Here is a 24,923-nt window from a genome sequence, read left to right on the forward strand (position 1 = left end):
ATGCCACAGGCAATGCCGCTAGCTCTGCCTTCCTCCTTTGTCCCGTGTTTAAACAGCGCCTATCCGATTAGAAGAACTTTACATTCGGGTAGACGCATTGCATAAAATTCCCATTTATCTTCATTAAGGGTGCCCGTTTATTTGACTGTTTTGACAAACGCAAGAGGCTGACTTTATAAACTTCTTTTAATTTTATTGACCCGGCTGTGCCCGAGGCGCGTGCGGGCCCGGTGTCATTAATCTTGGCGGTGTTCAGGGCCGGTTAGCTCGGGCGGACCGTGAAATAAGCGCGCGGTGAGCCGAGCGGACTGCGGGAAACAGATAGGCTTCATCCGCGCCGTCAGCACCCATTGCCGCTAATGCAGCCCGCTTTATCACCCCCCAGGCGCAAACGAGGTGAGCACCTCGATAGAGACGGTATTGAATAAAACGCCATATCAGAATTCCCCATCGCCAAATTATTAGGCAGGTAGCGGGCATTCAAGTAATTGATTCCGCCAGCCAAGCGGGTCCTCGGCTGGCATGCGTCTTCCCCGGCAACGGCCAGTCCCGCCGAAAACCTCCGCCGCTGAGAGCTGCACCCCGTCTTGGTGTCTCGTCGGTCCCCATGTTTACGTGGGTGTTCCGTCTGTCTCCGCAAGCATTGTGTGTTTTACTCACAGAAAGAAATAACAAAATATCTCAAGATCACAGCGAAACCACTTTTAACGCTGGAAATACACACCTAACTTTGTTGAATCGAGAGGCAAACCTAACAAGTTTATAGGACATGTATAATGGTGAAAATGGAACAACCCGTGACTTGTCCAGAGTCTCTACGGACGTATTGTCTGTACAGCTCGGTATGGAGGGACGGAAGACGCTCAAGAAGTACAGAAGTGGTTATGCATAGACGCTGAGCAAACCTTGTTCGGCTTTTCTACACAGCACGGCATGTCCTCCAGCTTTGTTTTGTCCCATCTACTCTGCTAGCTTATCTGACGAATCGATCACTCCTACACGGTGTGCACGCCTAATTGTTGGCACTTGTTGACGGCAGTTTATTAATTATCAACACTGGAGATGGTGCTAAGGCGACGACAGAGGGAGGGGGGCTGTTCATATAGTTCTGCGTTGAGTGGCGGGAGGGTGACCCTCGGGAGTGTAAGGGGCATCGCCAAATGCCAAGCTTTTGTTCGCAGCATGTGTCATATGGAAATGTCCAACTTCGGAGGAACACACGCCTGGTTTCTCACCCAAAAGTTGCAAGCAAAACCACTCCTACTAAACCGATGGAAAGCACAAAACATCCGACGGAAAAATCAGGCACTGAAACTCATTAACTAAATCCACATTGAATCCACATTGTTTTTATGTTGATTGATAAGGAGGAGAAGTCCATCGCCGGGGAGGTCCGATCATTATGTTCTATTTTGTCTCTATGGGACACCCTATAATGTGAAAAAAAGCACACGCGTCAGTGAAGTGAAACAATAGGATTTTGATTAGAATAAATCTCTGCCGTAAAGGTTTCTCCTCCCCGACTATTTAAGACATATCAATATCAATAACCCTGCAGGGTAAGTCGTATGAAGTCGCTAATTGCATTTTGATACAGAGGAAGACTGCTGTGCTTATTGTGATCATGTTCTTCCTGTGAGATGCTACTGCATGTGCTGGATAGAACTATGTTATAAGTAGAGGCACGCAGGAATAGAGCAAGGCACGTGTTGGGAACTAGACATCTCAGAATGTGTGCGCGTAGACATGAGTAGTGAAGACAGTTTCCCCGTACTTTGCGATATATTATTTGATCGAAATGTGCTTATAAATGCATTTATTAGTTCTGTATCGCCGGACACAAACAATGACAGGGCGAACGTCTGCAATGCAATATGCTAGAAGTTTCCTGCTAAAATATTTCCCCCGTTTTTGGAAACATAATCAACAAAAATTCAGAAATTCCATGCCGCTATCTCTACCGGCAGTAATAAATATTTGATTGTGCACCCTAAGAAATATGACTGTCAAGGGGTGTAAAGTTGAAGGAAAAATTTATTGATGATAGTAAATGTGATGTACCGCACAATCATCGCGTAACAGCGGCTCTCTGGCGAGCAGCAAAACGACCGGTTTTTGTGTACTATCTCTGTGAAGAGATTTTCTTGACCAGAGGCCGTGGACGGTCGATGCGAAGCATGTCGGCCCGGGAGCGCCTGTTTGCCGAGCCGCTAGAGTTGGCGGGATCTGTACGGGGCCGCCACGCTGGGACGTGCGCGCACAAAAGACAGGGGGCCGCGAGCTCCCGTTCCGATCGATCGCTGCTGCTGAAAGGAATGAAATGGAGGGAAACCGGGGCAAGAAAAGAGTTCGTGAAGAGAATAAATTCCCTACAACAGGTCACCGGGCTGAGATGTTCGGTGTCAGAAGTGATGATACGGGTTACATCTAACGAAAAAATTGTCAGGACCCAAGAAGCAAATACATGGAGTTTATTTTCCTCGTAACGCGATGAAAATAAGAGCTACAATTATCAGTAGGGAAACCGCTCTACTAGATTTTAAAAACATCGACTTCTTTCTTGAAATTCGTTTAATTTCAGCTAGATTTCAGCACAGAAATATGCAAAATACTGAAAAAGACAACAATCACAGGAGGATTATGACTGCGATAGAGATACTTTTCGAAAGACTAGGTAATGAAAATACTGACAAATATACATAGACATATTTCAACATCTTACCTACAAAGGATGGTACTTAATTGCTGATTCATCATTATTAGATAATAAAGATTACCGTTCGGTATTGATTATTTCGTCAATGGGTTTTCCATCTTTCAAGCCCTTTTGTGTATCTTTGTTTATAAATTACTAAGCACCATTCCTATTGCATTTCTAAAAATAAATATAAAGTGATGTAAAAAAAGATGAAAGTGTGCAGGAAAAAAGTCGTAAAACTGAATGAAGTCGGGATGAAATAGTGAAGATTTGTTGCTGATTCCCATGGGCGACAGCGACGAACCATTTCACTTTATTGCTACGGCTCCCTTACGGAGACGAAATTGCTTCCTCGCGTGATGTCTCTTCTGGCCAACTATAAAACTATACATTAACATACTAGTCCCATATTGTATTAGCAGTAAACTTGCTTTACTGTTCCGACGAGCAACCTTATACTTCCAAAGATAACGTATTTGGTACCGGTTAGCTGACGGAAAGACATAAATCGTCCGAACGCAAGAGTAACATCTCACGGCAAAGCTTGTCAGCGCCAGCGATTCCGCACTAAGAGTTTCTTTCAGCATCTCGACAGCCTAGTGTTTCAACCCTTTGAATTTGGGCGCATTGTTATCTACCCCGTTGGAAAGCAAGAAAAGGCTCAGTCTGACATGAATAGCTTCAATAAGATGGGAACAATAGAGTCAAAATGCACTGCATATCAACACAGAACACACAAATATGACGTCATTGGAATATGCGGTTATCGCCGCATCACACGACGGGAACTTTGTTCGTTCCCGCGAGCTGTCAGTCACTTGTCGGCGGTGAGGGCCGTGTGGTGCATGGCAGGCGGCAAGCGATAAGAACCCACACAGTAGGCGCGATAGGAATCTCCAATTGCCAAAATGTTTTCCAAAACAACTAATTACATTCCAATTAGTGGAAAATAACTCACATTATGCCCGGGAGACTTTGTCGGCGATAAGCGGACCCAATTTGTCCACTTGGTTCCGCCTTGTGGGGCGAGCACGATTTTCTGCATTCTCGTGAAACATTCACAAGAGGAAAATTATCAACGACCACTCTACTCCCTTTTTTTGCTCGGAGTAGGCTGTCCTGTGTGGACGCCCATCGCCCCTGCTGCTAGGTGGGGGTTCAATTTATGCTGCACGTCGGGTAGCGGGACAAAAAGCCTCCATCACCGATTCAAGGGTGGTTTTCCACTGCCGTGCCCCCAACAAACCCTTTTTCAAGACACACTGCCAATCTTCTTTTGATGAGCTTCTGTGCAGTTAGTAAAACCGCCCTGACACCCATGGCCTCGGAATTTGGTTTTTCCTGGGTCGGCCCCTGAATGTTGGCTGTGTGCAGGGAAGCCCTATCTGTGCATGTAAGCCGACTTGATCCTCCAATCGTCAGAAGTAGTTCTATGGTGTATCTTAATTGCATTAGCAACTGTGCTACAAGAGGATAAGTAAGAAGTATCATCGAAACCTCCCAAACATCAAGGTATCTCTGTAATTGGACCTTAAATAGATGAAGAGCGCTTCCTCCTGGAAAAACTGACAGAAGGTCTGGCCCCATTGAGAAGGCCCCCTTTATGTTATTTTGCTGTGTGAAAAGTGCAAACAGGCCAGGTCTATTCTCATGGAAATTATGACGGAGGGGGATTTGTGGAAACTTGTGCTCGGTTTCCATTCTTGCCGCTCCCTGGTTGAAAAGCGGTCATCTGAATAACAGTTGGTCCCCTTTCCTATCCCGGAAAATAAAAGAAATCTTTCCCACTTTGTAAAAAAAAAAAAAAAAAAAACGTGCGTGGTGTAACACCAAACTTTCACATGGAAGTTATTGACATCTTGAGTAACTAAACAAAAGAACATGCGGAATGTTCCGCTTCAATCACGTAGTGTTGGACATTCCATGCGCTTCCCAAGAGAAGACACGTCTACAACATACACAATAGTAAACAGGCCCTTTTCGACAGCCTGAAAGTTTTAGTAACTTCTGTTCTTCCGCAAATGGCCACCAAATTTTGTGTACGTGGTTATTTCCAAGAAACGATCGAATGGTTGATGATAATAACGCAAGCTGATATCTGTACGTTACCAATCTGTAAGCCAATTACTGAATGTACTTTTGCAGCTCCTCTCTGAGCTGGCCCCTAAAATTGCGGAGTGATACAATGTTTTGTTGGCTGTCAGAGAATTCTAAAGGCGCGAGCGGTGATTGGTCCGGGGGTGCGGTGCGTGAGGAGCTTAGCCACAATGCTATTATGTTGGCACAGTGCAGTCCAAGCCTAAGCGTGTGAAGGTGATCAATCACAATCATTTTCGCATTTACAAGACGTAAAGCTCGTCTTTTACAAGGTTAAGCCTTGTTTTAGCTTTGGCTTAGGCTTTCAATTATCCATTCAACTGTGTTGTGGTGTCCAGGACAGCGATGTGTAGTTGTGTCGCCGTCCGTTCCCGTCCAAGTCCCGGTGACTTACCGAGTATTTCTTCTATTATGTCCCTGTACAGGAGTCGCTGCCGGCCGAGGAAAGTCCACTTGCCGCTGACAGGACCACGAACCGTTCATTCACGCCTAGCAGGTGGGTGCCTTGTTCCTGTCTTTCCCTGATTGATGGTTTTTAGGTGAACCTGCCGAAAACGATGAAAACTCAGCAAAAGAGGCCGAAATTGCGCGTTCTGGGTCGACAAACGCCGGGCACCCTTTGCCAACTTACACTGTGGTTACATTCCTATATAGGACACGGCCAGAAAACTCTAAAAACCTTTCAATGTCGCTAATATCGATGGTTGATGCGACCAACCTGCCACACTGGTCACCTCAGCCCACAGGTTGTTTATCCAAATGCAGAATAGTTGACCTGAAACATGCACACAAACGTGGGGCCAAGTCGGCAGAATCGACTGCGACTTACGTTGTTTTGCCACACTCATGTCCGAGATCCGCACTCTCTCAGGAACAGCGCGAACATGTCATTATACTGACTTTTCATGACAACATCCACCATGTTTCTGAGAGGCAGAGATCGTCCCATGTCAGTGTGAATCATACACGGTCCACAATAACGAGAGAAATAATATTTGAAGTTCTCATGGTTGAGAGAAAGTGGTTCACGCGAGAAGACAAGGCCGAAAATTGTGCCCCGGCCCACTCGTGCTGAAGCCTCACAGAAACACACAGGAAACCGGGCTGTGTGGTGTTGTCAAATTGAGTAGGCGTGGAAAAATAACGACAGTTCACACCTTATACCATTCATGTTAATGAACATGATAAATTTACAAGAATGTGATAATTACCCGAAATCTGTTCTGTTGTTTGTGGTGTATTTGCAGGCAGTTATTTTGCCATTGTTTGACAATTGGTCCAGGGAGTGGGAACACGTATACGAACGTGTACATTATATGGGAGAAGTACAGTCTGCTCACAGAACGCACAACTCGAACCGGTAGCTGTTTCAAATTTGTAAGGATTTGTGAGTTAATCTAGAAAGCAAACCTCGGTCAGAAGATGTTAATTGAGTCCCGCTAAATGCTACTGCCAGCTGACGGTTTTCTCGGATTTCCATAATCTGGAGTTTTGGGGCCTCTCGGCACGCCTCTGTCCACTATCCCCGACCTGAAAATTCAGTGTATTGTGCTGAACCAGAACGTGTAGTAAGTTAGAAATTGTACACACATTAGAATCACATTTACAGCCACGAAAGCGCATGAACATTGCCGCCCATAAGCCAGCAGAGCGCTGACTTGGATACGCACGTCCGAACCATTTATGCGTTATCATTTGATATTTTCAGTTTTTTCTACTGCCAACACTTTAAATGCAGCTATTCAAAGACAGATTAGTTCCGAAAAAATTTTGAACAGACCAGCCTTTATGGGCACAGCGATTATGCTAGTGATATTACAATCTTTCACTGTGCAAAGATGCATAACTTTCGTGAGTAGCTTCCCTGTAACAAATTTACGATTTCAACATAATAGTACTATTTCAACGTAATGTATTTTTACTACACAAAACGAAAAAAAAGAAAACAATTTTAGTCATTGAATGATATCCTGAACAAGTTGTTTGGTTCAATTGCCAGCAGCGGGAACATTATGGCATCGATATGCTGGTGCAAATTGGGTTTGAATAAACAGCAAAGACGAGACCCTCGCGGGAGACCAAATGTACACTTCCTGGTCAGAAGAGCCCTGTATTTCGCTTTACCATACTGTGAAAACAGTTTCTGTGTCTGTAACAGCATTTCCTGCGACCAGAACTATCCCCTGCACTATGTATAGCGTGACTCTCACTGTCTGCACATGGGACCCGCCATTACCAACCAATTCATGGATAATAGAAAATTAAATACACAGTCTGTTTATGTGCGTTGCATGATTTGGCGATGTCATTACAAGTGCCTGGTGTGTTCCTATTCCCCACAGTGTCGCACATGATAATGTATGAAGCGTGTGATATATGCTGTGTCGTGTAGGCAGTTCAAACTCTTCTTTCCATCTAAAATTTTTAACGGCAAAAGAGGAAACTGTTTGTCTGAAAACCGCTGCAATTTTCTTGCCTTCAGTTGTTGTCGTGAAGTGCCGCCCTGGTGTAAACATGGCGAATTTAAGAGCGACATGGTAACAAACATAAACCACTGTAATTACCTCATTTCTGCTTTGTTGATTAACGGACATCCTCCACGGGACTTGTTCGTTGAACAAATCAACAATTTGCTCCACACAGACGGATGATATGACTTGCACTGAAAATACAAAAAAAAATCGCACTAAAAACAGGTTAAACCTGTGATTCTGCTTTATCCAATACTCTCACAAATAAAGTAGCAGCCGGCTCTGTGATGCCGTTTACAAGCATAAGCACTAGACATACACCTAATGCTGCGAAATTGTGACAAACTAGACAAAATAACGTGTGGACATATATTTAACCGCAATGGCGGCGCACCTCGCCACCGACTGAATTCTGACGGTCTTTCGCCATTTTTACATTGACGTTTGGAAGTTCATTTGTTTGCACTTTGTAGTTATTTGCGAACGTGTGTAGTGGTCGCAATGTTACACCAATGTGTACATCAAGGGCACGCACTCAAACGAGGGAAGAATAACGGGGCTTTCCTGCTCTTGTGGCTGAAATTACACGCCGTGTGTGGTGACGTGTGTGTAGGAATGTTGGTGCTCACAGTCGGGCTTCTAGCTACATTTCTCGTTTCCCGAGGTTGAACGGTTTCGCATCAGTCCTTAAGATGAAAGTACCTGCGTATTATAGTAAAGAATATGCAGCATATGATACAAACTGCATCATGTCGGAAATTGTAGTTCGTAATGGTGGAAGCAAAGAAGAAGTGTTGTTTTCTTCACAACTTAGTCGTGCGATCAGAACTCGTTGCTTCTTTTTGTGCCGAATAGAAACATGAACAGGTTGAAATCATAGGCAAAATTTAGATTTTCATCAGTCAGGAGACTTTATATTCCAGTTGCACAGGGACAATCACGAAAATGCAGATAAACCGGGTACTTTGTTTGTGGCTCACAAAAGCCCGTCCTCGTTGTTGAGTCGCTGTGTATGGGGTGTCGGTGGTTCTAACCCGCGGGGTCACGCCGGCCCTGATCCCGCCGAACAAAACTCTGTTTCATGCATCCCGGTAATCATGTTATGCACGTACGAACGGGCTCTACTCAACTGAGAGTGGAAACATCCCACTTCTCTCATCACGGCTATGGACGTCTAAATCTGCCCATTGTGGCACCACCGTCAGCAGACATCAATGAGGACTAACTAACTTCATGTCAGTAATTCCCCGTCCGACGACGACGTCGCGCTGCCCAGAAACAGTAGCGCTGCGGGGCTGGAGATGCGCACACCGCGCAGGGGGAGCAGGAGCGCCCACTGCCTACATCAACACCCAGCGGTTACTTATGCCCAAATTGCCGTAACAATCAAATCGAAATAAGGCTAACAACCTCTGTCCACGGAGGCGACAGCGTTCAGTTCTTCGTTGTGTCTTTCCGGCCATGCAATCAGTGCTTTATGAGACAGTTATCAGGAACATCTGTTAAGTATTTAACAATTTAAGGTTGCCTCAAAGGCCTTCAGCAAGACAGTTGTGACGAAAGACAGTGACTTGAGTATGTTGTTGCGATTATGCCCGCGTGGCTTACCTTTTAAACAAAAGGGAGAAAAGGCATCCGTTCAACGACCATGTCTGCAAGTAGTTAACACACAGTACATCATTAGTACATCTTAACGGAAGTTATAAAAGCATAAATGGACTTGGCAAGCCTTGAGAAGCGGGATATGTACTATATGGGATGTGACTTTTGTTAGAAATATACCATAGGATAATTCTGTTAACATTGGTGTAACAAAACGGCGAACACTGATTGGTGGGGCAGAGAAAAATGATCTACATTTGGCGGCAAGGGAGGACAGTGGCTGCATCAGAAACCAGTGAAATTTGAATTGATATAGTTTGAATTTCTATAACATAAACTGCATGTTCCGTGCATGATAATGGGCTACTATAAGATCTTGTTTTTTCATCATGCCGTTGCGGCGGTTTCAGTCATGATTTTTTCGCTACGTTTTAAACAAAGGCCCGTGAGAATATTTCAAGAATCCTTCTCCTGTTGACAGAAAGTTTCTGAACCTGTGATGTAAAAGTCTAAAACCACCTAACCTTGAGGCCATGCCACTGCGTTTTTACTGCGCAAGTCCGGGCTGCACCTGGCCGGGGCTGGCTGACACCCGGGCGGCACCCAGGAAATTCTGGCCATTATCAGCCCCATCCACCATAACAAGGCTTGACACGCCATTTCTCGTGTTTCCTGAGAACTTATCACTTATTTATCCCTTATTTCATCGCCTAACTCGGGGTAATGAAAAGCAGAAGAATTCTATTCCCCACTACTGGTAAACAACCTTGATTGCAACGCCATTCGGCCGAGGTTGAAATTGAACGTTCCGGGAACGACTATCGGAACTTTGTCCCGCCAAACTTTCCCGAGAAAGGTCCTTAGTTGCTATCACTGGAAATTGACATTGACTGTAATAACCGTAATTAATCTCACAAACAGGGGATATTTGATGCACTGAAATACGGCGTTTTGATGTTGACAAATGCGAAGCTACATTCTGCATGGTGCAACCTGTACTAAATAGTCTTCTTAATGCCCGTCCCAGGCGCGCCCCCAATATGTGTTAATTATCCCCATTGACCCCCAATACGACTAGTTTGAATTCTCCTCCTGATAACAAGTGCCCCCTGGCGCGTTCATTTTCTATCGGACATTTTTAACATTCCTGATTCAAGTGCTTCCATCTATATTTTGACTGACGCTCGTTTCTGTGTGTTCATTGCGGTTCTTGACGGCAGTATCTCATCTGTACCTTTGGTCATGCCAACTTTTTATGTCCAAGATTATCTCTAACTTTCGTCGGTGTCGCTGTGATGGAATATAATGATCAAAAAACAAACATGATGATTACATGATATGCCGTATGATCATTTGCCATTGTATTTCACTTATTAAAATGATAACAGTCATTGGCGTATACTAGTAAAGTGTTTATTTGAATTACTATCATTATTGTTTTGAAATAGAGAAAAGTGGCTATTACTACAGACCGCACTTTTTAAAGAATATTGGCAGAGAAGAGTCTTTTATTCAGGACGAGTTTCTGTTGCGGGCGACATGCCTATGTACCCCGGCGCCATCAATAGACTACATATGTGACAGGATATATTAACCAAAGTCAATAGTTTCCTGACAGTTTGGGTAGACTTTAACCTTCAATTTCTATGAGTTATGGGGATTAGCAAATTGCCGTTCAGGTACATCTATTGTGCGTGAGTGACGGAAATTTTATTTCACCCCGTGCTCGTTAGAAAGCCGTCTCTTGTATGGCTGTGTTGAGTGGCATATCAGTGTGTTGGGGGATGATAATTCTCCAAATTGCATTAGCGGTCTCGCAAATTCACGGCGCTCGCCGGCGCACTTCAATCTCCCGGCTATCAGACGCACACAGCCCAGGATTGGCGCCGTTATCGGGCGCGCGATCGCGGATGTTTCCAGTGCGATAGGTTTGTGTTGCGCGGCAGTACCGACCGCACAATGCGGGCAAATTATCTGCGATTACACGCCTGGCATGGGGTACGTCCGGGGGCCCGCCGCTGAGTGCTCACACGAGAAATGGACTGGACGGAAATATTCAGTATGTTCTAATCAATTTCCAATTCGGGAAAAACGATGGGGTTATTATATCGTAACAGTGGCGCGCGACCGCTCGGTGTTGGAACGGCCGATAGCGGGATGTGTCTCAAAATGGATTGTGACGGGCGTGCAGCGATAGCGGGCCGCTCGCTACGCCCACTCCATCGTAGCAAAAACGACGTTACGATTTATACTAACGTATACTTTTAAAACTGGTGCATTTATCAAATTCTGGGGAAAGTTTGGCAAGCGAAACACCGTCTCAAAATCGTTGTCAGACTCAGAGCCAAGACTTCTATCGCCAGTGTGATGCTTTTGCTTTGCTAGAAGCTGAGTTCTTCCCTTCCCAAGTTATATGCATAATTCTATAATCACCAGAGGATTGAATTTCCAGTAAACACACAAACGTGGGGGACTGACAAGTGATTGGCCTACACTTGGACGTGCTTCTCCCCGTGTTGGAGACTGACAATGGTGGGAGAAGTCGCGCGGTCTGGCAGAAAGGTAGATATATCACAGTTCGGCTAGCATACCTTTACAGTGATAGCTGATTCAAAGAGAATCTAACGCCAGAGGGACAGCACACAGAACAAAAAAATGAAAAGTGTCTTCATATCAACGAACTTGACGGATTCAGAATTTCGTAATGGCAACTGTCTTTCGCTGACTTTTCCTTTGGAAATATGTTCAAACGTTGTTAAATGGAAGCCCTTTTGTTGACCAAAAGTTGGTGCCCAAATTCCTGATGCACGTTTTTGGCAACCATACAAAGGCGACAGTTTGAAGTTGTCGGAGGTCATCTATTTTGGGTAAATCTCATAAAAATGCATTTTCCCAATTCTTTGAGTTTGTCATCAACACTCTTGGCAGAAGCTAGAAATGCATGTCGGGCCGATGGGTCAAGACAGAAGCTAGGCACTTCAGACAAGCACTGGAACATTATGTTGGTACATAGCACAAGTAATGTACGAACCATTGGCAAACCCGTTTAAACCCGCTCTCTTACTATTTTTTCTAGCACAACTAATTTATTAAGTTACATATGTATTTTGCCTGGCCGCTCCCATCAACGTTCAACTGTGTACGTAAAGAGTGGATCACATACTGTATCTAAGAGGCTTCGGTCTCCTTTCGCGCCGTCAACGTGATTAAAATATAAGGTGGTTGTACAGGTGATAACCAGGGGCTAGCGCTCCGGATGCTCCCCGGTGTAGATCACCTGATTAACTGCCAAGGAAAATCAGCAATGATAGCCATTTCTGTTGTAAGCAAACTGAGAGAGCGACGGGAGGATATCCCGATAGCTGACATATCTCAGGCAGTGGTTGACGCGGGCCAAGTAAAAAGTAGTAAATTTCAGGAGTTCAAAAACCTTTCAAACTTTGTTAAAAAAATATTCGTCAGCACTTCCACAAACACAATTATATTCACAAATTGATTTCCGATTTCGCAACAAGATTTCTAAATCATTAGAATGATCACGACCCCGAAAGGCAGATAGCTTTGGTAGGGGACACAGTCTGTGGGGAGGTCATTCACAGTGAATAAACCTGACCGGTGTCGACCTACGTGTTCATTATCCTTTCAACGGCAACTTATTCCTTCACAGTAAGGAGAGAGCGTCGTTGCGACAAGTAATTGGGTGGAAAACAGGATCACAAGTTAGCAGAAAGAAAAGAAGTTTTTCCGGTGTTCCCTGATACCCACATGCCACATACTGTTCCCGTAGCCTGATTTATGGCTGGTATTAGTTGCGATATCCACAAAAACGTCATCCAAACGGCCATCTATTCACATTCGCAGCAATGATGAAACCTTAGTTGCATAGATTACATACATCGGTGGTCTGCTTCACCGAAAGTCTGACCAGTTCGGGCGATCATCCTTGTCGACAGTACAGCTCATTATCGTGGATGGTGAGTGCAGGTAGACTAGACAGACTGTGTGGACCGTTATGATACTCCTCTTGACTCTATGATAGGATGAGACGCTCGGCATAAGGACGACTGTTCGGTATCTGTGCCTGTACTATTACGTGTGCTTTGTCTGTTCCGTCTAATCTGATTTGCAAGTCAGGGTCGGCAGGGCCACATAACGTTTCGTATGTCCGAACAATTCAGAGACACAGTTTCCCATTGTACACACGGGTGTCTCGGCTGAAACCTTGTGCTCGGAGTGAGGGCCGTTCCTTTATGGGGCCCCTGCACGTCGCGGCTAATGCGGGGCGACAGTTTGGTGGGCCTTTCAGCCCGCCCGGCCCCCCGACGGGTCCACGGTTGGCCCTTGCCCCCCAGTCTCCCCGGGAGTTTTTGTCTGGCATCTTGGCTGGAATTCTCTCGGTCTGTCCAAGGTGTGAACGTGCAATTAATTAGGCGACCAATCAAGGGGAATAATTAGGCGACAAGATGGGCAGGACAAAACCGGGAACAATGGGTGCTGATTACCCGGAGGGGTGGTTATTCCGTGGAGTGGTCCGTGCATTGTCCCGACACTTCCGAGAGCCAGTTGTTCGTCTAAGGGGAAAAGGAACGGAGGAGCGCATGCATTTTCCTCGACCATTCATCGACACATCGGGTGCTCGCAGCTTTCAAACGAATTCTCCTCGGTCAAGTTCCCAGTGTTTTACAACAACCTCGAAACAGTAGCGGCGACAAGTATACAATACCGCCACACAACACGTATTACCCGCACTGTCTCCTTTGCCCTCTGCTTTTAACGTTGAGTGGCAGTAGCTTATAACCCCACGATTGTGTGCGCAGTCGGGTCCTGGCGGTCGGCCGGTCCTCATGTGTCACAACTGTTTATAAATCAGACACACGTTGCGTTAAGCAGACCCCTTGACATACAAACAGCCGACAAAATCCACCTCAGTGGACAACAAGAGAGCGAGCCACTTTGAGAGAACTGTCTGAAGGATCATAACGCCTTCATGTCCTCATGGACGAAAAAAAAGTGTCAACCCAACCGTCGCCTTGGATAACTACATATCCACATTATTTTACGCACACATATCGATCACATTGAATTAAGTTTTAGAGCGTTCTAGAAGAAAACATGGGTTCACCTCGGTCATTTGGGGATCATTAATTATCTCCCAAAGTTGTGCTAATTAGTGTCAAAGCCCCAAATATCTCCGCCCTATAGTTTAGTGAGCTTAATGCTATTTAACACACTAATGCAGTAGTACTGAAGGGACTTGTGTGCGGTGCGGGCTGGCAGGGATAGCGTGCCCGGCGGCACAAATCACTACATCCGTGTGTCCTTAACATTTACTGTCATGTTTCATTGACTTGAGTAGCTGGTCACGGAACGAGTGGACACTGTGTCACAATACTCTCTCGATGAGTCACTCCTAGAGAGTGGACTGTAAACAGTTGTTTCCTGCAGTGCATTGTTTTCGTATTATTCATACACAATTTCGTCATTTTCCAATTCAATACAGAAACAAACAGGGCGATTCATCCCAGGCGTTACCAAAACTTTCCGCCATCACTCACTCACTCAATCCATCAAGTGATGGTTATCTTTATTTGACAAACTCTGTATACAAACCCAATCAAAGCTTGTCTGATGACAAAGATCGTGTTAGATTGGAAAAAGAACATTGTTTTAGCACGACCGCCTCTGATTGGCCACAGGAGCCCCACCTGCGCAGGCGCAGAGGTACAAAACAAAGTGGGCATTTCCCCTGCTCGGCATTCCGGGTCAGAGAGCTGCACTGGTCAGGCGCACACCTACAACATCCCGTGTTTTCCACTTGTAGATCATCGACAGTTGGAATCAAGATGGCGTACATGAAGTCACCGTACGGTATGAACGGACTCAGTCTGTCTAACCCGAGTATCGACCTGATGACACACCACCACCACCCGGGGGTCGGGGTCAGCCAGTACTACAACCCGACCAGCGCTTACACAGGTGAGCCGTCTTACTATGTACTGTAGAGCTTAGCTTCTGTCGTTGTAGTAAGTGCTCAGAACACTTCCTAATACTTAATTCGTATAGACTGTGAAGAACTACTATGTAAGTTAGTATTTGTGTACAAAAAAAATGCGAAAGTTTGATATTGTATGATACATGCCAGGTAGAGTTAGGTAGAGTAATCCATCGTGTAAAGGTGTCCGGACATAGTAGGTGTTGACCCATGGGATCCGAAAATCAGGATGTTAAAAACTAACAGTTATCTTGTCGTGAAACTTCCTATCCCGAGTTCATACATCGAAACCTCCAACACAATTTCTGTCGTGTAATAATCTTTTAACAAATTGTAATCTGCTGGTATCAGATAAACCTGTATTTGTTGATCAACCTGTAATGCCAACTATTACTTCCTGAGGTGTTCATTTGGACATTGCATTTACTTCACCCGTGCGCGTGGTTCGTAGCTTATGGTTGATTTAGAGTGATTTTCGCTTTTTGTGGTCCCTAAAAATGGTCGCAACGTCAAGTGACTAAAGGTCGATGGTGCCGTAGATTTTTTGTGATAACATTCTCACGACCTGTGTTCTTGGTCTTTTTCGGACAAATTTTGTTTGAAATGTTCACGGTTTTACATCAATGGGATCTTTGGTTCGGGGAAAATGTACACGCTGTAAAAACCAAAGCATACAGAATTTCGAGCCTGCATCAAGACGACCCGTAAAGCTGTTACCATGTGCACTCATTTAAAGCCGGAACTAAACAACAACCAGCTGATTATAGTAAATGCGCGTAGGAAGGTGATTCCGTGTTTTCGCGTCATTCTTGCTTTTTTCCCGCCCAACTCGAGGAGTTCATTTGTTGAAGACATTTACCCCGTCTATAGTACACGTTAGTGCTCAGTGTTCAAAATAAGACGTTAATTTAATGAATGTGGAAAAAAACGAAGGTAAAACATGTATAGATGTAACTGTGCGACTAACTGTGCCACAAATCATGCAAACAACTTGATTTTCAGCTGTTTACTTCTTGCTTGTTAGTTGAAATGCAAATACAAACATTTTTAGAGGAACAAAAACGTCAATCTTCTAAAACCACGTTGTCCCATTTTCGAGTTTATTTTATAATCTTCGGAATGGACAACACAAATACGCTTGACGTACTGTTCACTTTGCTAACAATAGGGACACGCGCTTCTTTGATCTGCAGAAACAGGACTTGAAAGCGTCTTGTTTTCTTCACTGAGTGGTCGAAATTGCAGTAAAAACATACAAAAATTGGCGGAGTAATTCCACCACTCAGGCTTTGTTATGGTTCTGATCTGGAACAAGCGCTGTTTGCTGCAGGTGAAATTAATTTTCCATGTCGCGCAGTTGACCCAGTCACGTAGTGTTCAGGTCCATCTATGTTCTACAACTTGTTACTGATGGGAAAATAATCCGCAATGACAAACACTAATGAAAATATTAGCACTTCGCGTGTGCCCGCTGATAGTTTTATAAGGCTTTCTTCGTCTTCCCCCTCCCATCTGCTCAGTTGTTTTTGTTTTCTGGACAGTAGAACAAAATTAGTCCTAATTATCCCCAGTGTGAAGGAAATGTGACTAGAATGGGAAGTGGGAAACAATGCTATGATTAACTTGACTTCATTCAGTGCTAATTTTATTGGGATATTCCCTCGAAAGGGTAGGCATCCTCCATTTTCCGATACAGAGCAGAACATAGCATTAGCTGGGCGCAGCTACCACTAATAATTAGTGCATGTTGAAACCAGTTTATCCCTTTCTCGTGTTGATAAAAGTTTGGGCCACACACAGCTATGTGATTTTTGCTGTATAAAAATGTTCTTGTTCGTTTTTTTTGTAATTCTTGACAGTATAATTAAAAGTTCGCCTCCCGGTGTGGCAGATGTCAATCAAACCGTGGATGTACTGTCTGTAGACTGTAGTGTGTTGTAATGTGAATACCCAGAGCTCATTTGGTATTCAGTGTTGTGTGAAGTCCTCAATGCGCGCCCACGGTGAACTTGATTAGTGATTTCACGCCGTTTTCATTGCCCCCGCAGGTGCAATGAATGGCCCCAATCAAAAGCCACTCGGCTGCGATAATTGCATACTTATTCTCTACATGTAATAGAAAAGGGAAAGAAAAGAAATAAGTGCAGGCATTTTCTGTATAATGGCCATGGAATATAACGACATTTCTGTTTCCCATTTATAGAGACCACTTTCAAACTTTTCGGCGCTGTACAACATTTGTTTACTTTACTTGTATATTTGGCAATGTAGTGGTAATTGGCAAACTGATTTTCGTGGTTTGTTTATAACCTGTTCTGACCGCCGCTGATTCTGTGGTCACCGTGAAGTAAGGTTTCACACAGTTACCAAAACGACAACGCAATCCTTGTTTTAGATGCTTATTTATACTTATTGTGTGCAAAAAGGTAGTAGCATTCCGCGGAACATGTTCTACATGTACTTCAGTTTGCCTACAAATGTATTCCCCATTCTGACCGTGCGCTTGTCCCCACAGTGACGGGCCAGTGTCCGCCTCCTCCCCGGAAGCAGCGCCGGGAGCGCACGACGTTCACACGGGCTCAGCTGGACGTGCTAGAGGCGCTGTTTGCCAAGACGCGATATCCCGACATCTTCATGCGGGAAGAAGTGGCGCTCAAGATCAACCTTCCGGAGTCTAGAGTACAGGTAAGAGTCTAGTCATAGTCATGTGTCTAATGATTATGGATTTGAATGAGTGTCTCGGATTCCTGGTACATTTTGAATTCCCCAGTTTCTGCTGAAAACAAGCATCAAAGAACACAAATTCAGTCGTGTTTCTAGTGCAAGTACTAGTTACAGTGACGGTGTATAAGTGAATATTATCACATGCATTCCTGTATATATCAAATTCTTGTAGTACTTATCTATATAATTAGCACATTTTGTAGAATGTAATAAATGTTAGAAACAGAATATATATCACGCTGAATATACTAGTACATGTAGGTCACAGAAAGCAATCTGTATAAGCACATCAGTACAAATGTCGCTTTGGCAAATATGATTTGGCGTGTTTCTGAAAACTGAGCAAAAGGTTCTTAGTAATTCTTCAGGTAGCATCATTTCTTTAAACGATTCTCCAGATCTTTTTTTTCAATAGTGAACCATTTTTTCTGTAAACGTCTACGGCCCCTGTTACCTGTGACCCGGTCCGTCCATAACCCATGTTTACCATCTTTCAATCAAACCATTGTCTATAAAGTATAAAGAACATCCTTCCGCGATGTAATTTTCCCATCGAAAGATAAAATCTCTATTTGACGCTGTAATATGGAGATTGGTGTTAGGAGAGTGACATAATTTACCATGGGGTGCCATAAGCACACCGACGTCATTTGCATCCTTATCAGAAAGTGTGTGTTATTTACGAGGAGTTAATGTACCAATATTGGTGTAATCAATTTACCTGCATAGCTACATTTGGTGTCCACCGGGCGATAAAAGGCTTACAGTGATAACGTTCACAGATTACAACAGACATGTGTCTTAATGCCCAGTTCGCTACAAACTATACTACTGGACAAAACGGTACCAAGTGTCCGGACATGACCTACGATAACCCTTACACACAATTAACTACTTGAAACTGAGTCAATCGGGACAATTGTCTGGGAAGTTAGGTTAATCTGAAGTTTTCGGAAGCCGCGGGGCAGCGGAAGTTTTTCCCGTCCACCAGGTAACCACAACCACCCGTGGACACACACCTGCACACGACTCACCTGTACACAGGTGTGCGCCGCAGGTACGGGGCAGGAACATCCGAACTGGCTCAAGCTAATTGTACCAACCAACCTTGGATTAGTTCAGATTGAATGCTTGGTAGTGTAATCCAGAAGGTATAGAAAATATAGTTTATTGTATAGTACGATCAATGAGGTTTAAGACACCTCCTGGTATGATAGTAGATAAAATATTCGCCAAATGGATCCACTGCCATTGTCCCGACAAAACGTAACGACGACGCTGTTATCTTTCATGGACTCAAAAAGTACTTTTCTCTAAACAAAAGAATGTGTGGACGTAGCAGGTGTCCATCGGGATGTGACTCCAGCCTTGGCACTGCATGTCCCCCACACAACTCTCCTGTTCCATATGTTCTTCCCGCTCTCACCACAATATTTCCTGACACAGAAACATGATCACTGAACACACAGGACGACTCCCTCCACACAGTTTGTTCAACACTGACAAACATACGCTGGCATCCGCGCTGGTGTTGTAATAAGACAGGAGTTTCCCCCTCCCTTGTCGTGTAGCCGTGACATGTTTGCACAAGTCTACTGTCCTGTGTTGGCGGTAAAGCCCAGAACCTGATAACGTCTTAATCTGGGCTGCAGGTGTGCAGCTATTGTCTGAAGGAAGGAGTGGGCTCATCAATTAACTGTCTTTCATTCAGTTTTCACTTAACGTTCGTTTGCTTTCGTATTTTAATGAAACTCATACATTGAATCAAGAAAGTCCGATTTTGTTTCGAGCGCGATGATTCTCTACTATTAGTATGTGCCTTCCGGTTAGGGCAGTATTGTTGATCTTTCACTAGCCTTAAATTGATCTGAATTATTCCTTGTACAAATGCAATGAGATTTCGAAATTGGCAGGTTTCAAAAGGTACGCTTCTCTATGATTATGTGCCCAGTTCCATTCCACAGAAAGACAGGTTTTACTGTCCTGTATTGGGGTTTTCCCGACACGCCGTGTGTGTGCTGATGGAAATATGGCGAGAAAGCGTGAAAATGGACAGAGAGAAGATCCGTTTTTGTGTAGAAATGTTTGCGAACGTGTTGTGACGCACCGCGCTTCACAAAGCACCTGTCTCTGCCGTTTCGCTCTGACAAAATTCGTCACAAAAAATCGCGGTCGAGTTTCACACAATATACGATGGGCAAACATTTACCCAGATAAGGATCAGGAATTTTCTTGAAAATCCAACACGTTGGTTTGCTCACACTGCCAAGGCTCAGGGCACCCTGTGGGCAGGCCACAATGGCAGTGTCCAGCTTATCTGGGCAGTGTCAGACAAGTGGACTTTGTTGGTATTTACTGTCCACCAAATGAAAATAACATGCAAATTACTGGATATTGTTTGCAAATTACGACTAACACGTGTCGAGTACTAACCATACAAGGGTGGGAAAATTGACTCTAAATGGGGACCACCTTAACTGACGTAACATTTTATTTACCGCCCTGGGCTTTTTCTGTAACACGGTGGCAGAGGCGCTTTGAATACTATCGTACAAATAACATCGTGATCAGGGCAAAACCGTCCAACTAACTTCGCTATTATGAATTGATATTAACCAAGCCGTAGGGACAGAAAGGTTGACAAAGATATACAATCATAGTTTTCTGCTCTGGTTTGCTAAACCTACTAGTATTTCAACTCCAAGTACAACCGGCTTGTACGCGTACGTAACGTGCGTTACCTAATTTCTCCGCTAGATGGCGTTATAATACACTAGAAGACGTAGAAACGTCACGCGCCAGGTAGACTTCTTAAGGCGGGAGGCAGATATAGCTGTATCGTTACTTTATGTGAGGTTCTGTAATACATGTGTAAGAGGTTGATGTAGTGGGGATGTGGATGATTAATGTCCCTGCCAGATTTGTCAGTGCCGACGGGTAAAACGTTGTGAAATCCTGTAATTCGATACACGAGAGGAGAACAGAAGTGATTGCCAAACAAAGCCCCACACTTAACACATTCTTATCCTGTTCTTGGAAATCACCAGGTTTCTACATGTATATGCACTTCAATTTAGCCCGGTCAACATCGTTCTCCACGGTCAGCAAAAGCCAACAAGTGTGTTATTGCAATATTACAAGATGATAACCGGACAACTACAAGTATTCGTTATAGTTAAGTAAAGCATTTGTTAGAACGGGTGACAGGTGCGGTTTTCTGTGTTCATGGACAAAATGCTTAAACCTATAACGTTAAATCTGATTTTCATCGATATTATATTAAAAACTCTTTCGCTCCGTGTGTCTGTGCAGGTGTGGTTCAAGAACAGAAGAGCCAAGTGCAGGCAGCAGGCGGGCCAGGCCAAACCTCGTCCCAAGAAGAAGTCGGCATCTCCCCCGCCTGCCAGTACGGAGGAACAGGCGCCCACGTCCGAGTCACCCAGCTGCAGCGACAGTTCCGTCAGCTCCACGCCCGTGCCGGTCGCCGTGTCCATCGGGAACAACAACGCCAGTCCCACCGCCACGGTGTCTACCAGCTCCATCTGGTCGCCCGCGTCCGCACCCTCGGTCACCTCGGACCTCGGCTCCTGCACGTCCACCGTCACGTCCGCGCCTTCCTGCATGCAGCGTTCATCCTACAACGCCTACAACCACGGCGGGTACACGGCGCACGCTCAGACCTACTCCCCGGCACCCTACCCACCGACCACGTACTCCGCCACGTCCTACTTCGGCGGCATGGCGGACTGCTCGTCCTACCTGAGCCCCATGGCGCCCACACACCAGCTTCCGCCCGTCACTTCTCTCAACCAGATGAGTTCGGCTAATATGTCCGCGCACTCCATGTCTCACACCCCTCAACTGTCCCCCTCCTCCATGGGCCACGGGTCCCCCCTCAACATGAGCACACAGCCCGACTGCGTCGACTACACCAAACACGACCAGACCTCGGCGTGGCACAAATTCCAGGTTCTGTGAAGTCGACTGGAGCCGCGGGAACATGGCAATCAGCAGGACTGCTACTGTAGTACCCGTGTCTCTTCGTTCAGCCGACAGACGTCCCCTCATCATGCTAGCGTGTAGCAGCGTTCCATCCATGTACAGACCATGTCTCTGTCCGTTTTAAATAGGGCGTCTATCTGTGGAAGGAAGTTGACGTCGGACCTTACCTGAACCGAGATTTTGAACTGACTTCACCAGTATTTATTGTGAAGAAGATGGTACATTGAAAGGTTCTCTTATTTGAATTTTATTTATTTGTAGCCAACGAGTTTGAGATCAGTCAGTGAATGTTTAGGCTGTGATAGAGGTTCAAACAGTATCAAACAGGGTTTACACTTGCAAGAAACTTGACAGAAAGAAACACACTGTATGTACAGCTAACTAGTATCTTCTGTGTGTCCTATTAAGAATAGCGAAAACTCTGTTGATTGTAAGACCATGTCAAAGAAAGGTATCGAATTGTAGAGTCTTCATCGCTTCTACCTATAAACATGTACGTTGGTAGTTGCAATATTCTGTACATAATAGTTTCCCAACGTGCTTGAGTTTTATTCTCTAACCATGTGGAGAGCGGCCATGACAACAAACCCATGCCCGTTAGTTCAGTTATTAGACGGGATCCTCAGCCTTAATGGTTCATCGCAAATAAAACCTGTAGTTACTATTACCGCACAGTGACTAGCTTAGCATGATAAAGTCGACCACACCAAGGAACTAAATGTTTTAGGATGAACGCGTGGATGAGATATTTTACTGAATATTTAGAGGGTTCCGGAGTTTCTCGAAAGTTATGTGAAACTCGTCGAAAGATTGTTCTTTTAAAGTGTTCTGGCAGATGTAAATATGATGTATTTGTGTTCGTCGTTCATGTCAATACATAGGCTACTGCCACCCTACGTCAGTGTTAAGAACGTTTGAAAGCACAACCGACGCGGGACGCCGAAACCCAGTGAAGAACTAGTCAGTCTGCTGTAGTTAGTCGTAACGGTGGCTAGACGTGCAGAGATATTGACGTTGTATTTGCCACATGTGCCCATTCTGGGCAACATGATCAAGTATGGAAGAGATGTAAACATGTATTAATCGTGCTGTTTAGATTGGCGTTGTGGGTTGACTGACTGTGTTGTGAAGAGTTGTGACATTACCGGGTTGTCGGATACTGGACTGTACAGCCCCGTCATGGAACAAATGTGAAAACTGTATCCATATCATTTTCTGATAGTGACGGCGTTTCAACCATATGTGTGTATGTGAGTACATTGCACGACGTCAGATTTCATTGTAAAGTCGTTCTAGCTGGTTGTATTAAATCAATGGAACAACACACTTTCAGTTTGATGTGTCTGTGTCCATAACGTTATATCAGTAATTTTTTGTTAATTTTTTAACGATCGCATTTTTTAAGGTTCGCAAGCCATTTTTAAATTTTAATTCGCAAGGCATTTTTAAAAGAACTAGTTCTGAACAAGTGAAAAAGTTTACCAGTAACGAGGATTTAGTTACGAAGTTACTTTATCCGGCCGCTTATGCCTAGGGGCTTTATAATGAGTACGGATTCAACAGAATCTTTTAGATTCTGTAACAAAAGTAACTAGTACAAATAGCAGACCGATAGTCTCACGACAGGGATTGACAACTAAACGTACAGAAAAAACACACGAATAACAACAATCAGCAGACCGTTCCCTCAAGCCCCGTCAAGAAATCCCATGCCTTGACTAAAACACGGATCTTCACATGCAGCTAATCCTGTTTACTGTTCACTTTCGTACAGAACCTCACACGAGCGTGAAAAGTGTGATGATGAAAGAAAAGTTGGTATGCCGAGGACATACCACGGATGGTATATCGTTCAAAGCACGCGTGGAGGAAAAATAACGAAGTGTACTAGTGTACATATTCCCCAATAAAGACGACCCCGGTGATTGACAATGAACTGTTCAAGGGAGGAAGTGGAGAAAATGCGTGAGTCCGCGGTACAGAGTCAGAAACGCAATGGTTGACCGGTGGACAAGCCACCCATGTGTGTACTGTAGTCTCTACTAGACATTTTGGGTTGCTGGAAAATAGTAAAAATTAGCCAAAGAGGCTGAATGATTTGGCATAGGAGTTGCCAGCCAAAGATGCTACACATAGTCGTATGTTAAACTTACAAGTAAGTGATAAAACATTTGGAAGTAATGTGAACATTAAAACAACGCTAAGATCCAGCTTATCAACGGTTTATGTAACGTTATGGGTGGATTGTCTTCTTGGAAACGTCATTCAACACTTTGCGCATTTTCCGCTAGATGGTGCTTGTGCATGGACACATGAGCTCGAGACATGTCCGGGATACATGGATGGAATTGCGAGTAGGGATGAGCTCGAGCCGAGAGAACCGCCGCTCGTGGCACCGCGGCTCGTGGCACCGCCGCTCGTGCCACCGGAAATTGGAATGTCACATTAAAGAGATGGGGGACATAAAACTTTGCTTGGGGTCACCGAGTTGATTAAGCACACTGGTGGTAAGATACACATCAGATAAAACAGTGTTGGTACTGCGTAGATGTCGGAGGCAAGTTCTATTCTAGAAGTTTTTCTCGTCGAAAAGAGACAGCATTTTGAATTTCCGCCCCTCGTGGCGGTTTTTTATAAGGCATTAGGGGCGTGGCTCTTTGGGTTAACAGTACGGGACTGTGGAGTTGGGAAAAAGTTCTACCTCGTCGAAAAGAGACAGCGTTTAGAACTTCCTCCTCTCGTGGCAGTTCCCATTATGAGACATTTGGGGCGTGGCTCTTTGGGTTAATTAAGCACACTGGTGTTAATATTGGTATCACATATAACAGTACGGGTACTGTGGAGTTGGTAAAAAGTCTTTCTCCTTGAAAAGAGACAGCGTTTTGAATTTCCGCCTCTCGTGGCAGTTCCACATTATAAGACATTGGAGGCGTGGCTCTTTGGGTTAATTAAGCACACTGGTGTTAATATTGGTATCAAATATAACAGTACGGGTACTGTGGAGTTGAGAAAACCAAAAGGTTTTATTCTAAAAGTCCTTGCCCTCGAAAAGAGACAGCATTTTGAATCTCCGCCTCTCGTGGCAGTTTTCCATTATGAGACCTCTTAGGCTCTTATGACACTTAACTATGACGGACTTTGGACTCCAGCCCGACTAAGGACCCCTCCCGTAAAACATGTCTCAGATGGTCTTGTTTGCCCAACTGGTATAGCGACCAGGGCCAAATAGAGAGGATCAGACAGCATTTTGAATTTCAGCCTCTCGTGGCAGTTTCAATTATGACTTACTATGCCGGACTTTGGACTCCAGCCTGACTAGGCACTAAGGACCCCTTCC

The 24,923-nt window shown here is 44.7% G+C and overlaps 1 protein-coding gene and 1 pseudogene across 1 annotated transcript; one reads left to right on the forward strand and one right to left on the reverse strand.

Moving 5' to 3' along the window:
• Positions 1-3,907: 3,907 nt before the first annotated feature.
• LOC109470943 lies at positions 3,908-5,286 on the reverse strand (annotated as a pseudogene).
• LOC109470977 (homeobox protein OTX2-B-like) lies at positions 4,985-22,912 on the forward strand. The gene is made up of 5 exons (XM_019770092.1): positions 4,985-5,011; positions 5,221-5,291; positions 14,690-14,844; positions 17,376-17,545; positions 20,897-22,912. The coding sequence occupies exons 3-5, from the start codon at positions 14,712-14,714 to the stop codon at positions 21,560-21,562; spliced, it is 969 nt and encodes a 322-aa protein (XP_019625651.1). The 5' UTR covers positions 4,985-5,011; positions 5,221-5,291; positions 14,690-14,711; the 3' UTR covers positions 21,563-22,912.
• The last annotated feature ends 2,011 nt before the right edge of the window (positions 22,913-24,923 follow it).

This window comes from Branchiostoma belcheri, unplaced genomic scaffold (genome assembly GCF_001625305.1).
Source record: "Branchiostoma belcheri isolate BF01 breed outbred unplaced genomic scaffold, Haploidv18h27 scaffold24, whole genome shotgun sequence".
Classification (NCBI taxonomy): Eukaryota; Metazoa; Chordata; class Leptocardii; order Amphioxiformes; family Branchiostomatidae; genus Branchiostoma; species Branchiostoma belcheri.

What these genes read in the sequence shown, in the direction of transcription:
- LOC109470977 (XM_019770092.1), top strand. Translation starts at nt 14,712, where the DNA reads ATGGCGTACATGAAGTCACCGTACGGTATGAACGGACTCAGTCTGTCT. An exon ending in CCCGACCAGCGCTTACACAG is followed by an intron (nt 14,845 to 17,375) that starts GTGAGCCGTCTT and finishes TTGTCCCCACAG; the next exon opens with TGACGGGCCAGTGTCCGCCT. An exon ending in TTCCGGAGTCTAGAGTACAG is followed by an intron (nt 17,546 to 20,896) that starts GTAAGAGTCTAG and finishes GTGTCTGTGCAG; the next exon opens with GTGTGGTTCAAGAACAGAAG.